This window comes from Crocodylus siamensis, chromosome 2, assembly GCF_052110815.1.
Source record: "Crocodylus siamensis isolate JL-2025a chromosome 2, ASM5211081v1, whole genome shotgun sequence".
Taxonomy (NCBI): Eukaryota; Metazoa; Chordata; order Crocodylia; family Crocodylidae; genus Crocodylus; species Crocodylus siamensis.
The window spans coordinates 124,379,122-124,394,022 of record NC_143396.1 but is presented as its reverse complement, the minus strand read 5'-3'; the positions used below and the strand labels follow the sequence as shown (position 1 = coordinate 124,394,022).

The 14,901-nt window shown below is 45.9% G+C and overlaps 1 protein-coding gene across 1 annotated transcript; it reads right to left on the bottom strand.

The window, feature by feature from the left end:
• Window positions 1-487: 487 nt before the first annotated feature.
• On the bottom strand, window positions 488-1,946 carry LOC149870713 (uncharacterized). Its single transcript, XM_090034741.1, has 2 exons — window positions 1,044-1,946; window positions 488-687 (listed from the first exon to the last, which is right to left on the bottom strand). Exons 1-2 carry the CDS (start codon window positions 1,831-1,833, stop codon window positions 602-604), a joined length of 876 nt encoding a protein of 291 aa, XP_089890867.1. The 5' UTR covers window positions 1,834-1,946; the 3' UTR covers window positions 488-601.
• Between the last annotated feature and the right edge of the window lie 12,955 nt (window positions 1,947-14,901).

The window sequence follows — 14,901 nt, the reverse complement described above, 5'->3', positions numbered from 1 at the left end:
TGGAGGAGAGTCACTGCGGGGTGTGATCCCTTCCATTCCCCCAAGTCCTTCTGAAGGGCAAGTCCGAAAATATGGGGGGCTGCTATAAATCCTTGTGGAAGAACTGTCCACATGAGTTGGGCTTTATGGAAAGTATCTGGATCCTCCCATTCAAAAGCAAACAATTTTTGACTCTCTCGGTGAAGAGGAATAGAGAAGAAAGCATCTTTCAAATCTAGCACTGAAAATATTTCAGCTTCCCCCGGTACTTGTGTCAAAATCGTGTGAGGGTTCGGGACTACAGGATGGTCTGAAAGGACCTTCTTATTTACTGCCCGTAAGTCTTGGACCAGTCTGTATGAGACCCCATCTGCCTTTGGCACTCCAAGAATGGGGGTGTTATAGGGTGAAGACCCTTCCACTAGCCATCCGTACCTCTTGTATTTCTCTATTAACGGCTTGAGTCCAGCTCTGGCCGCTCAGCTGAGTGGGTACTGCTTTACCCGAACGGGCCCCTCCCCATCCTTGAGTACGATCCTTACCGGGGAGACGAACTTAGCTCGCGCAGGGGTTCCATCAGCCCATACTGAGGGGTCTACTCCAGTCATGTGATCTTCTGGACTTACTGCAGGGCGTCGGTCCTCCAGGAGAGCCATCTGATAGTTCGAGCTCTGCTTGACAGGTAGCTGGACCACCATCTGATCGTCTCTGAAAAAGATTTCAGCTTGCAATTTTGTGAGTAAGTCCCGCCCAAGGAGTGCAACCGGGCAACTTGGAGAATACACAAAGGAGTGCTCGAGCAAATGGTCTCCCACCTTGGTGAGGAGTGGTTTACAAACAGGGAGTCGAGTTTGCATTCCCTCAATCCCTTCTACAAGTACATGCTGTTCACTAGTTCCTGCACAGGGGGGGTTTTTCTGGAATCATTGAAAATGTAGCCCCAGTATCCACCAAGGCTTCAAAGTTTTTGCCACCAACCCTAATAGTTACCATGGGATCTTCTCGGGCTCCAACCCGAAGGGTAGTGGTCTTAGATCCCTGTCCCCTTCATTCTGAATCCTCACCCTTGTCTTCTGCCCGCATGAGGTGACCTCTCGGTTCCCCCTCTCTCTTCTCCTTCAACTTCGGGCATTCTCTCTTCCAGTGTCCTTTCTCCTTGCAATAAGCACAAACATCTGCTCCCACTCTTTCTCCCTTCCTCTTCTGTATCCCAGCCTTTCCAGGGTTCCCTCCAGTTATAGCAGCTGCTAGTGCTGCCATCTGTCGCTGAGCCTTTTTATCCTCCTTGCGCTCCTGCACTTGCTCACGATTCCCATACACCTTATATGCAATTTCCACCAGCTCTGAAATCGGTTTCCCAGCACCTCCCTCAGTTTTCTGTAACTTCTTACGGATATCAGCAGCAGATTGACCAATAAACATAAGATTTACCATGCGCTGGTTATCTGGGGCTTCTGGATCCAGATCCGAAAACCTGCGAAACGCCTCATACAGCCTCCCAAGGAAAGCTGAGGGATCCTCCTCTCTTCCCTGTCTCACCTCATACAATTTAGACAGATTGGTAATCCGAGGCACTGCCTTTCCCATTGCTTCCACTATAATTCCCAAATACCGTGCACTCAGCTCTCTGCCCTCTGCAGTATGATTGTCCCATCCCGGCTCTTCTACCGGGTAGGTATCACGCAGAGTACGACCAGCAGCACCCTCTGACTCAACTCTGGCTGCCGCAATACGCTCTGCTGTACCTAACACTAATCTCCTCTCCTCCGGGGTTAGGAGGGTCTGGAGCATCATCTGGACATCAGCCCAAGTGGGTCGATGAGTCTGCCCAATAGATCGAAACAAATCCCTCATCTTTTCAGGGTCTTCACGAAAAGAGGGGCTCTGATTTTTCCAGTTAAATAAATCTGAAGTGCTAAATGGGGTGTAGACAAAAGTTGCAGTGCCTCCTTCCCCAATAACCTCTCGCATCGGACAGTTCTACACCGGCTGTGACTCTACAGGCTTGCGCAAATAATAACCCTTATTTCCTGATTCAGATGAGGCACTTGGCTGAGGCTCACGCTCTACCTCATTAGGTATGCATTGGTACGTCGGTGGTGGTCTCTCTGAGGGAGGGGGCGGTGGTGCAGAAGGACTGGATGCTGAGGAGGCGTCTGACTCATCTTCGCTACCCGACAGGGCAACCGGAGCACGGGTCCGGTACTCAGCCAATTCAGAATTCCCCCCCTCATTAGACTCAGGAAGTACAGGCGGCCCCCCCCCCCGAGCCTTTTTCTTAACAAGCATCACATGAGACTTTGCTAAGTAATTCTTAATCCAAGGTGGCTGATTTTGAACCACCCACAACCAACAATCAATATAAGGAAACTGATTCCAATACCCATTTTGCATAACAATTTCATGGATAGCTATCACTTCTTTTAGCACAAAGGATCCTTTCGGGGTCCAGTGGACCCCAAATGTTGGCCACTCGAGTTGACAAAACTTAGTTAAATCACCTTTTTTCATTTTTATTCCATAATCGGCCGGCCTTGCAAATTTATTAAAATGACGTAATAAGACTTTTAGAGGGGTATCAATATTGTTTTCTACACGAGAGCTACTCGTTCCCATTTGCCCACAAAAATGCGCCCAATGCACACCAAATACCAAAAAGATCTCAACAACAGATGATTTACAATGAGAGCTAAGCCTAGAATTTCTCAGCAAACTTACACATCCTTTGTTTTAGATCCGTACACCAGATTGGGCAAAGGGAATTCGTATACTCACTCAGATACCCCAGAGATCTCGATCCAAATTCCAAAGTGTGTCTGCCTCTCCAGAAACTCAGAATTTACATAGGATACTTCCTTTAACTTCCCGGATATTTGGACTTAAACCTCAAATACCAGGGTGAGTCCAAAGTCGGCTCGGTGTGCACAAATCCCTGGTACCTGAGGTGCTCCGTCACTGAATTCCGGGGTAGTCCTTGAGAAGCCCCACGTTGGGCGCCAATTTTGATATAAAAATCGTGGTTCGTTTCTCAGGAGGTGGAAAAAGACCTTCACAGACACACTCTATTAGCAACACAAAAGGTATATATTTGCAAATAGGGTCAGAGAGAGAGACAAAAGATCAATCACTCTGCCCCCGAGCACAATCATTAGCAGGCTTTTATCCCCCCTCTCCTGACCACGTGTGTAGAAGGAGGAATTTTTACAACTCATTTCCGGTTCATACAAACATATATGTAAACATGTCGCTTCATACGTCCCATGTGCATTATAATTAACTACTTAAGTATGCGGGGCGGGTAGGCTTAATATGCATTAGGCTATCACGCGTGCGTGGATGGAACCCAAGGTTACTCAAGGTTCAACCTGAAGGCAAAAATGGCATTTGCTCTTATCTTAGCCTTAGGAATGTGGGGTCATGAAAGAAAGTGTGATTTAGTGTAACAAAGAGATAGTAAATTTGCAGGACAGAGAGGGAGTGATACCTTAGTACAATGGGCTTTTGGTGGTTTTTCCCATCAATTTCCAACCCCCCCCTTCCCTCTCCCATTAAGGAGACAAGGAGGGGTAGCAGCTGTGTTTTTTTTTTTCCCTAAATCTGCTATTGATAATGCATTTTTAATAATATTTCTAACATGTTCCTAGAAAACAGTGCATAAAGAGGAACCCACTTTACAATGTAACAAACAGGGATACATTCTAAGACCTCGACTGTACTGACCCCCAGGCCCATTTCTACCACATTTACAAGACTATTTTGGTACTCACCAACAGCAGACAGTACACACAAGCAGAGAGTAGTGGTGAATGTTACCATAATGGGGATGGCAATTACAGAAACATATGTTGCAGACAATGAGCAAGAAGCACAGATCCACACGGGAGACTATATTTTGGTGCATATCACTCCCACAGTGCACCACACAAAGCAGCTGACTACAGACTTCCACCCCACCAATCGCATAAGAGTGAATTTACCTTGCATATAAAGAATTTTTGGTATAAAATGGGTCATGGCATAAGAGCAAATTTGCACATACAAAACCTACATAAAGTGAGGGAAACCTGTATTAAATTTACTATTCAAATTGATTTACATTTCTCTTTGTATTCGATTCCAGTGGGACTAGCTCTTCAAACCTTTCTTGGTTCCCAGAATGACTCTAGGACAACACAGTGCAGGAAAGTGAAGAATTTTGCTATAGATTATAAGATTTTCAGTAGTCGAGTGACTAGATTCAGCACTGGCAACCTAGATGTGGAATGGTGTCGGTTGATTTGTGATGAAAGTACAGGCATTCATTTGATCAGGATGAGAAACTGGCGAGAGCAGGCACAGGAGCACTTAAGGCTCAACACATATCATTTAGACAAGAGGACTAGGGACAGAAGTCACACATAAACTGGTTTAAGTGATCAGAAATTGGTTTAAAACTGTAACAGAACAGAAGCTCAGTGCACATAAACCAGTTTCAAAATGGCTGAAACTGGTTTAAGATTAACTTGGTTGAATATAGTATCAGACTTAAGTCAGGTAGCCATGTTGGAGCCATACTGGTCTAGAGGCAAAAGGAATCAGAACTCGTGGTAGAGGTGATATGTTTTATTAGATGAACTAATTTTTGCAAAAAAAAATCTTTAATTGCAAGCTTTCAGGTACAAACACCCTCTTCAGGCATAGTAAAAAGATTGTGAAGTTCTCCCACGTAGAAATTAAAGTTCATATTTCATAGTTTAGCCTGGGTGTACACAGGTATGTACTCCCTTCTCTAATTGAAGGGGATTGTTAGCTGGCAGGGGTGCTGTGAGCAAAATTGCAGACTACCCAGTTTCCCTCTCTCCCAAAGGAGCCAGGCCCGGACAATATGGAACTTAACTATGTGCAAATTTATTATTATTTGCAAAAATGGATAAAAAATAGACATAAATATAAACATATGTACAGATATATATGTATAACAGTATCTATATATATTATATATATAACTATAAACCTTATCCTCTAAAATGAGTCACTACCATCAGGGTTGTAGGTAAGTGACAGATAAACACAGGGAAGTAACAGCAAGGGGTCCCAGTGGATTCCCCAGGCAGGGATATAAACTCTATTAGACTATCAATATACAAATATAGAAGTACACAAAATATAAGACACAATACTACAACATATAAGTTGCTCACCTTCAAAATATAAGGCGCATCAACATCAGGTTAACTTTAACTTTTTAAGCCCCTTCCCCCAAACCCTTCAAGTGGCCCACTGGCTGCACTCCAGTAACCAGTGGGAGGGGAAATCCTCAGCGCTCTCCAGGTTCCACTGTTACCTTCAGGGACAGGCCCAGAGGGAGAGACTTTAGACCTGGGGAGCCTTCCCTCACTTAGGCTTCCCCTCCAGCCTCACTACCCAGGGTAACTTTCCCTTCCCCCATGGGAATCCCCTTTCCCAGGTAACTCACAGCTCCAGGGTCCTGGGTGGGTGGTCTGCCTCTGCTGGCTGGCAAGCTAGCACCCCTCCTGCTGCAACCCAGCTGTCTCTGCTCCTTCTGGTCCACCGGCCAGCACAGGGCACGATTCACCCTCATGTGCACCCAAGTCTCTGCCTTCTGCTACAGGGATGGATGCCTGGGCTGCCTTGTGCAGCACCAAGGTTCAGTCCCAGACCTTCTGTGCAGTGTCATCTGCACCAAGCTGCTGCCCCAGTGCTAGCAGCTGTAGATCTAAGCTGCCTCAAGCAGCTCCCAGGGTTTCTCATCCTCTGTGCAGCGCCTTCTGCACCGAGTTCCCGGCCTCATGCTGGGGGTTGAGGACCTAAGCCTCTGCAAACGGCTCCCAGGGTCTTGCTCTGTGCACCGTGTCTCTGGCTGCAGACCTGAGCAAGCTTGCGTAGCTCCTAGGGTCTGGACGCTGTGCTGCCCACTGAGAGCCTGGCCACTGGAGCCATCTGCCGCTTCCTGCTGCCAACAGAAGTCTTTGGGGGTGCCTTTGAGCTACTGCTTCACCCTGCTGAGCAACTCTTCTGAGCCTCACTGTTCTCTTCATAGCTCGACATGTCTGCCATGTGCTGAACACTCAGCTCCTTTTATTCTCTTCAGAGGCTCTGCCCCCCCATGAAGTTCTGCCTGACCAGCACAGTGCAGTCTTGAACCAGGTCCAAGGCTTTTCTTTTTTTTTCTTTCTCTCTCTCGCCCTGAGTAAGGGCAGGGCAAAGACCCTCCCAACAGTTACCCAGTTGGTGGATAGGCTCCACCAAGCACGGAGAAGATTCTCTGAGCCCAAGGTGCACCAGGCTGTACCTGTAAGTCCACCACAATAGGAGAGTTAAAGGTGTGGCAAAATCTCCTGTTTGGCACAGTTCATTTTATGCAGGTTAGGCTCAGAGAAAAGTTGGAATAGTCTGTTTACCTCCAAGTTGTATTTCCTTCTGGTTATGATATTTCATATTTCACAAAAGAGTAAAAAGATAGAATGCTCTTTTGGTCAGGAATTTCTTATGTGGTGAAATGTCTCTGGGCTCTATGATGATGCAAATTACCTTGAACAAAGGGAGCAGGGCCTCAGGTTTCAGGTGGTAAAGCTTGCTTCCTCTTTGTAAAATTATGAAGATTTCATTTTTAAAAATTGGCTAAAATTTGATATCTTCCATGTGTCAAGTATCCAGGTTGACTTAACTGATTTGGGTCAAACCAGTTTATGAAACTTCTGTCCTAGACTCCTTCCTGGTTCAACTTAAATCACAGTCCTTCAGAATCCCAGCATGCTTTCCAGCCCTGGGCTGGGCTGTGCTGTCTGCTCCAGAGAGCAGGGCTGACCCCACCCCTCTGCTCCCTAGCTGGAGCAGTGTGGGCTGGCTGATGCAGGGCAAGCCTGGCTGGGGGCGCAGCCCAGTCTACTGTGGGGGAACTGCCTGCCCCAGACAAACCCCAGCTGGGGGCTGGGGCCAGGGAGGGGGGTTAAACACCCCATCCCCCTGCTCAAACTTATTGCTGGTTGCAACTGTGGACTACAAATCCCAGAGGCAGCTGGAAGCAGGAAGAGGAAGTGATGAACAACCCTGTAGAGTCCTGCTTCTGTGATTGTGGACTGCAAATCCTAGAGACCTTGGGGACAGCAAGAAAAGGAAGTGAACGCACAGCTAGAGAGCTGTGTTCTAGTACCTCCCCCTCCCCCAGCTTCTGGCCTGAGCCACTGCAGGCATGTGGCTGCATTTCCTGAATCAAAGGTTCACTTCTGTTTCAATTTGATCTGTACATCTTAGACTAACCTGCAAAGACTGAATCAATCCAGCCTTGGGCTTTTTGACTCTCTGTACTTAGCTGAGAAGTTTGTTTCCCTTATGCCACATGGTAGTCACGATATTGGACGAAACAAAAGGACTTAAGTGGTAGGAACAGATACCCATCATGCTACAGATGAATGCTAACAGCATGGATAAATTTAAGCCTGTCAGCACTGCTCAAGCACAGGATCTATCCTGCTCTAAGCAGTTCAACCCACAACTGTACTCTGATTGTTGCACAAACAGAAAAGTGTAGGTGGTGAATGGGACTCTGAAAGATTGTTTGACCTGAAAATGAAATGTGAGCAATGCCATGTGTTTTTACCAGTGGACAACACACCCAGCTACATAATCTCCAAAGACCAGGCAGACATCCAAGTGAAGTTTTTATTGCTAACAATCACCAGTCCATTGTGGCCAATGGGAGCAGCAATCATCAGTGGCTCCAAAGCTCACTACTGGTTTTAACTCTGGCATTTCCCATTGATTCGATTGATGGCTCAGGCTGTCAGATAAGGCTAAGTTGGGCTGAAATAATTCTAGTGACCAGCAAGAACTGTGTTGATGCCACAGTGGATTTGGGCAATAGGGGCAGCTGCTATAGCTATATCAGCTTCAAGTAACAATATGGTCCTTTTGGTAATGTTGCAGTATGACAATTTCAGAAACTTGTTTGAGCAGCTGATGATTCTGGCAGAACAGCTGATGACCCCTGCTGAGTATCTGGCAGTCAACTGGCAGCTTCAGATGTGCAAGCTGATGATGGATGGGCAGATCATTAGTTTTACTATCAGCCGCACTGACTGCAGCAGACAACAGTTCTCAAGATGTTTGGGTAGCTCCCAGCTTATTTAGGCTAGAATCTGCCCCCATCTGGGGCTAAAGACCTAATGGGTATTAACTTCTGCAGCTATGCTTGAGTGAGCCAAATGTAAGCTGTAATTTACTGGAAGCAAAGGTCCAGAAAAGGACCCTTTTACAGAAAGGGGCATATATAGACTTCTAACAAAAACATGTAATTTCTTAGCAAAGAGAAATGTTGTGTGACAGATTCCACATTGTCGCTGTCCACATTTGACATAGATCCTGATACCACATCCTTGTTTAGGTGCTCTCTCTTTCTATTGCCATTGTCTCATTCCTCTTCCACATGGTTCTGGAGAAAAAACAAGCTTTCCCATTGCTTGTATGTTCTTTTTCCTGTTTAAAAATAATTGATGGCCCAACCACAGGTCAGCCATTAGCCTCACCCTTCTCTGGCATGCCATTCAAAGCTGACCCACTAACATAGTCCCTGCAAACAGTGAATGGAGGGCAGTGCAGAAGGAAATTTCTGCCCCACTGGGCAAAGCCCCCTCCCCTTCCAAGCACATGCTATCTTTCTTGCTCCCTTCCTCCTGGTCCCAGATGTTTCCCACAGAACTCCCTCATGTGGCTGTCCAGGCTGCCAACTTCAAAAGAGAAGCAGAGCTGGCTCTGGCTACTGGTTCCTCTAGGGCTGTGTTGGGAGGTCAGGAAGACCTAGGTTCAATCCCCCTTGTGTGAAAGAGGCTTAGAGCCCAAGACCTCCAGCTTCCCTGGTGAGTGCCCTAGCTACTAAAAGAAGAGAAGAACAGATCCATGGCTGTTTCTTCTATCCCGGCATTGGACTTTGGAAGTCATGTGTTTTAAAAAAGAATGTCAGTTTAATTTAGGGGAAAAAAACCCCAAAACAATCTGCATCCCAGGCTAACATTCCCTATGAATTTCTTTGAACTGCTTGCTCTCTTCCACAGACACAGGGATTCATCTCTATATCATTCTTCAGATTATCCCTCAGGACCTGGACGTTTCCTCAGAGTATCCTCTGGCGCACCAGTACATTGATGAAAAATGCTGCATTTCTATTCCAGTTCAGGAGGAATCTCTACTTTGTGTTAAATCAGCATCTGCTTCCTGGAAACACAATTCTCTGGGGTAATCCATTGCTTCCTGCCAGTGACTGTGGGTACACTACATGTTAGTGCAAAATGTTGGTGCACTAAAAAGGTCCGCTGTGTCTTTCTGCCTAAAATTAATTACAGCACAAGCAATGGCAGTGTAAGATTCCCTTTCAGCCCCCAAGTCTTTGAAAGGAGAAGCTGGCTTTCAAGGTACACAAGGAGTTCCAACTTCTGAGTCAATTCATAGCTTTCCTGCCATGTCCCAACCACCAATATGTTCCCAATATTCCTGGTCATGTGAACATTTGTCTGCTGAGAATTGGGCTGATGCCCTGTTCTCCTCTGTCTTCAGACCCATCCAACTAAGTATGCTGCAGCTGGTATACATAGGCAATCATTGATCCTCTGAATCATGGTGTATGTGTGAGAAGTCTAGGCAGGTGCCTGATGAATTTGCTTGTGGCTAGCAGCTCAATTCAAGAGACTCACAGCTTGTTACAAATTTCACAGATCCATCTATCTGAGTTGGAGTCCAAGTTTACAGCATGCTGTTTTCTTCTTTCTTACTTTGCTTCATCCTCTGGATCAAAGCTGCTTCATGTTGAGCTGCTCCCAGTACCACATGCTCCCTCTATTTGGGATGGGTGTCCTGTCAAGCAGGCCTGTATGTTTTTTCTCCTTTTCCCAGGCTCATGCCACCCACCAGCCATCTAGTAAGTTTGTTGGGGCCCTGTCAGACTTACACTTGCACTTTGCACCATTGACTGTAAGGAAGAGAAGAATCAACACGTTGGAAAAATGTAGGCTGGACAACTACTACAAGGTGAAGAGTCACTGACTTAATAGCTGCAAGTAAGGATCAATTTTAAATGTATCCATGTGAGAATGGCAGGAGTCCTGCAGGGGCCTGTCTTGGGCCAAGAGCTGCTCAACATGTTTATTTTGACTTTCATGCTGGAATAGATTGCTTCCTGAGCATCTCTGAAGAAGACATGAAGCTGAGAAGGATTGAAAAAACACTGGAAGACAGGAGCACAATTCAGAAGGATCCAGGTAGCCTGAAAAAAAGATTAGAGTCAACAGGATGAAGGTCAATGCTGAAAAATGCAAGGTGCTGCTCCTTGGAGAGAAGAATCAAAAACATAACAAAACAGGAGAGACATGGCTGAATGGCAGCTCTACAGAGAAGGATCTGGGAATCTTGGTAGATCACAGACTCAACAGGAGTCTGCAGTGTGATGCAGCTGCAAATGGCAAATGGGGTTTTGGGCTGCATCAAAAAAGTACTAGATGAAAGAGAGAGGAGGTGATAATGCCTCTCTACTGGGCCTGGCACATCAGGTCTTAATGACTCTGGCACTGGTTAAGCCTCACCTAGAGTACTGTGTGCAGTTTTGGCCTCCACATTTTCAAAAGAATGTGTAGAAATTAGAGAAGGTCCAACCATGTGTGAAAACACGATAAAGGGCCTGGAAGGCAAATCATACAATGAGAGACTGGAGACCTGTAGCAAGGTCCTTAGAAAAGGGATGGCTACAGGGCCCATTAAACTGGGATACCCATGCATAGCACCCCACAGCCTAGACCAGGGGTGGGCAATTATTTCGGGCAGAAGGCTGCTTACTGTGTTTTGTCAAGCCATTGAGGTCCGCATGACAGGCAGCCAGGGGCAGATAAATATTAATTGTCTAAACTTTTTAGGGGCCCCATGGGCCGGATAGAATGGCCTGCAGGGCATTTTGCCTAACTCTGGCTTAGACTAAACACATAGTAGCAAAGCTCCCACAGTCCACCATAAGGAGGAGAGAACAGAAAGTGAAGCTTCCCTGTTCAAGCCTCCTGTAAATAAAGTCATTTTTTTAAACCAGAGAGGGAGTTGTTGTAATCCAATGGGGTCCAGATCATTAGGCAGGTTTACCCCATACTCTCCCTGATGCCACTTTGATCTCTTTCTCTTGCCTGATCTGCTGCTTTGCATTCTGCTTCCTGCTGTATCTTCTGTTGAGCTGTCCATCCCCTCCCTGGTTTGCCATATGTCACAGACAAACACTGCTTGTGCTACTTGTGACACCCATGTCGCAGGTTGACCATCTCCGTTCTAATCCATCTCCATCACCTCATCCCTGTGCTTATCCCTCTCCATCACTTCAGACTTCTGTTGTTCTTTCTTGATTGCCTTGTCCCCCTTCTCCTCCCCACCACTGGCTCATGCCTCTGCTCCTTCACATCCGTTAACTCCTTGCCTTGCTTTTCACAATCGATCAGCTCCTCCCATTACTCCTCATATTCCATAGGCTCAAAGCCTTGCTCCTCACAATCCATAAACTCAGGCATAATCATTTTGACACCAAGCAAAAAGAAAACTGCTACACAACATTGCTCTTCTCAGGGTAGAGGAAAGCAAGAATAAGGCAAATAGAGGAAGTTGAAAAGGAGTCAACATTTAATGACATCACAAAGGATTTGACATGTTGTCCCACTGCCCAATAGCTTGAGGCCCTCTCCAAGGCCCTGTGATAGCACAGTGGAACACACTTTGCAGGACTGAAGTCCTGACACTGGCCAGCCCAGCCTGAGGTTGAAGCCATTTCCCACTTTGTGCACTGGGTCACCCCATTTATATACATTCTTCTGGGGGCCAATCAGATGATGCATTAATACAGCAGAGACTTTTCTCTAAGTGACTCTGACTTCTACCTTTGTAGGTAGGGGGCAACTGTGTAGGTTAGGAGGTCAGAAGGGACCTGAAGATGAAAGCCAAAGTTCATGTCTAACATCTCAGACACAATGCATTCAGCAACAAGGTGCAGGTTTTAATATTGAGCTTGACTGACCATTTGAAGCAACAAATGAGGGCAGTGATGAATTCTTCATTGCTTAGTATCTTCCTGCCAAGACCAATGCTTTTATGGAAGATACATATCAGGCAAGCACAAGTAATTGAACCCATGACAGGACCAATAGGAGGAAATGTAATCTCCATGGGAGGTCAGACTGGATGATATCACAGGCCCTACAGGCCATAAATTTAATAGGCCTGTTGTGAAAGTCCTGTGATTTCCTAGTGCTGCTTTGTCAAAGAAGATTTCTTCCAGATCATGCCCCAGGTCCTTCCTTTTCACTCACTCAGTCCAGCAAGTCCATCCCCAAGGATGGCCTGACCAATGCTGCATAGAGGGGAAGGATCACCTCTCTGGACCTGCTTGCAATGCATCTGTAGATGCATGACAAGGTGCAGTTAGTCTTACTGACCACTTCCTTGCTTTGCCAGCTCATGTTCATCCTGGAGTCAACAATGGCTTCAAGATCCCTTTCTGCCACTGTGTTGACAAGAAGGGTGTTCCCCAGCCTATAGGTGTGTTGTTGGTTCCTTCTCCCTAGATGCAGCACCTTGCACTTGTCTGTGTTGAGTTCCATTCTAGTCTCATCTGCCCACCTCTGTAACCTGTCTAGATCTAGCTGGACTCTGTCCCTCCCCTCCAGCATGCCCACCTCAGCCCACATCTTGGTGTCATCAGTGAACTTGGACATCATGCTTTCCACACCCACATCCAGATCGCTGACAAAGATGTTGAACAGTACAGGCTCCAGGACTGAGCCCTGGGGGACTCCACTACCCACATCCCTTCAGCTCAAAAATGACACATCCATCACCACTTTCTGGGTATGACCGTCTAACCAATTTGCAACCCATCTGACTGTGTAGGCATCAATGCTGCAGTCACCTAGTTTTTTTAAGAGAATGTGTTGATAAATAGTGTAAAAAGCTTTCTTAAAAGTCCAGGAAGACAACATCCACCAATTGTTCCTCAGCAACAGTCTGAGGCTGGAGCCTTAACAATGGTATGGATAGATATTAGGGCTCTGTGAAAAGGCACTGTTCCATTTTGACTTGAGTTTCAAGGTTTGAATGCAATAGTGTTTTGTTTTGAATTTCATTTCAAGTCAAAACAGCTGTTTCATTTCACTTCATCGAAAGTGAAACTGAATGCTGTTTCAACGTTTCACTTGACCATTGTGCTGGGGGAAGGAACTCAGGGCTGAGTTGGTTTCCCCAGCCCAACCATCGCACTGGGGTTGGGAAGTCAGTCCATTCCATATGGGGAGGGTGCTAGAAAAGGTGCCCCAGACATAGGCTGTCCCCCCATATCTTACCTGACTGGATAGCTGCTTTCCAGGAGGATCACTCAAATTGTGGTCAAAACCAAAAAATGTCCTTTGCATCCTGGAATGTGTGAACCCTAATAGACAACCTGAATGAACAATGACAGACCTGAATGTAGAACAGTTATTGTTGCCCAAGAACACTCAAAATAGAACATCGATATTGCTGCTCTCAGCAAGACCAGATATGCAGTCAAAGGCCATCTGAGGAAGCAGCAGGGTAGCCATATGTTCTTGTGGAAAAGAAAACCCGCAAACGACACGCAAAGGCACAGCATTGGTTTCACCATTAAGAGCCAAAACGTCAGCCATATGAACAAATTCCTTGTTGCCATTAACAAGCTCCTCATGACTCTCCACCTACAACTGAGCAACAATTTGTTTGCTATTGTCATCAGTGCATATACCCCAATACTCAGTTCTATGGAAGAACAGAAAAAACAGTTTTATGCTGACCTTGATGTAATCCTGACTGTCATCCTGCAAGAGGATAAGGTCTTTCTCCTTGAGAGTTGGCTGGGACTTTAACACATGGAAGGGCATCACTGGGAAGGAAGGAGTGGGCAAGGCCATTTCCTACAGCATCCTCTTTCTCAGTAAATGTACAGAGCATGAGCTTGTCATTACTAACCCTATCTTTGGACAACATGGCAATTACAAAACAACATGGCAACACCCCTGGTTGAAACAATGGCTCCTCCTTGACTATGTCATTGGAAGAATGCATGATCTAAAAGATGTTCATATCATGCATGTTATGAGAGGAGCCAATGACTGCTGAACCAATCATTGCTTAGTGAGATCAATCATGTCCATTAGGGTTGCACTGAAACATTGAAAGCAACCCATATTAGTCCAAAGACAGTCCAACATCAAATACCTCAGAACTCAAGACACTGTGAAGACCCTCCAAACATATCTCAGCAAGAAATTCAAGAAACTTAGGATTGAAAATGATAATACTTGTGCTGAGAAAAATTGGCAAGCTCTAAAGGATACCATCCATGAGGCTTGCCTGGAATCAGTTGGCTTTATCACCCAATGCCATCAGAACTGGTTTGATGAAAACAATGCTGAGATCAAAACCTTTCTAGATGAGAAGAAAAAAGCTTTCTGTGACTGGGAAAACCATCCCACATCCATTCAGAAGCAGGGAACTTTTCAACAGCTTAAAGCTGAAGCCCAGAGGAAGATTTGAGAACTCAAAGACAAATGGTGGAAAGAGAAAGTGAAAGAAATCTAACGATTTGTTGACAGTCATGACATGCAGAGCTTCTTGAGAACAATCAAGGCTGTGTTGCAGACTCACCCTGCTTAGATCTGAAGATGGCAGTGTGCTCCTCAAAGACGAGTTCATCAAAAACTGCTGGAAGGAGCACTACCAAAAGGTTCTGAACCAAGAATTGACAGTAACTGATGAAACCATTGAATCCATCCTGTAGCATCCAGTAAGGAAAGCACTTGCCAGTCTACCAACCTCTGAAATAGTTCACTCGGAGATAAAATAGATCATTTGGCTCTGATGGCATACCAGCTGAGGTCTTCAAAGTTGGTGGGGAAA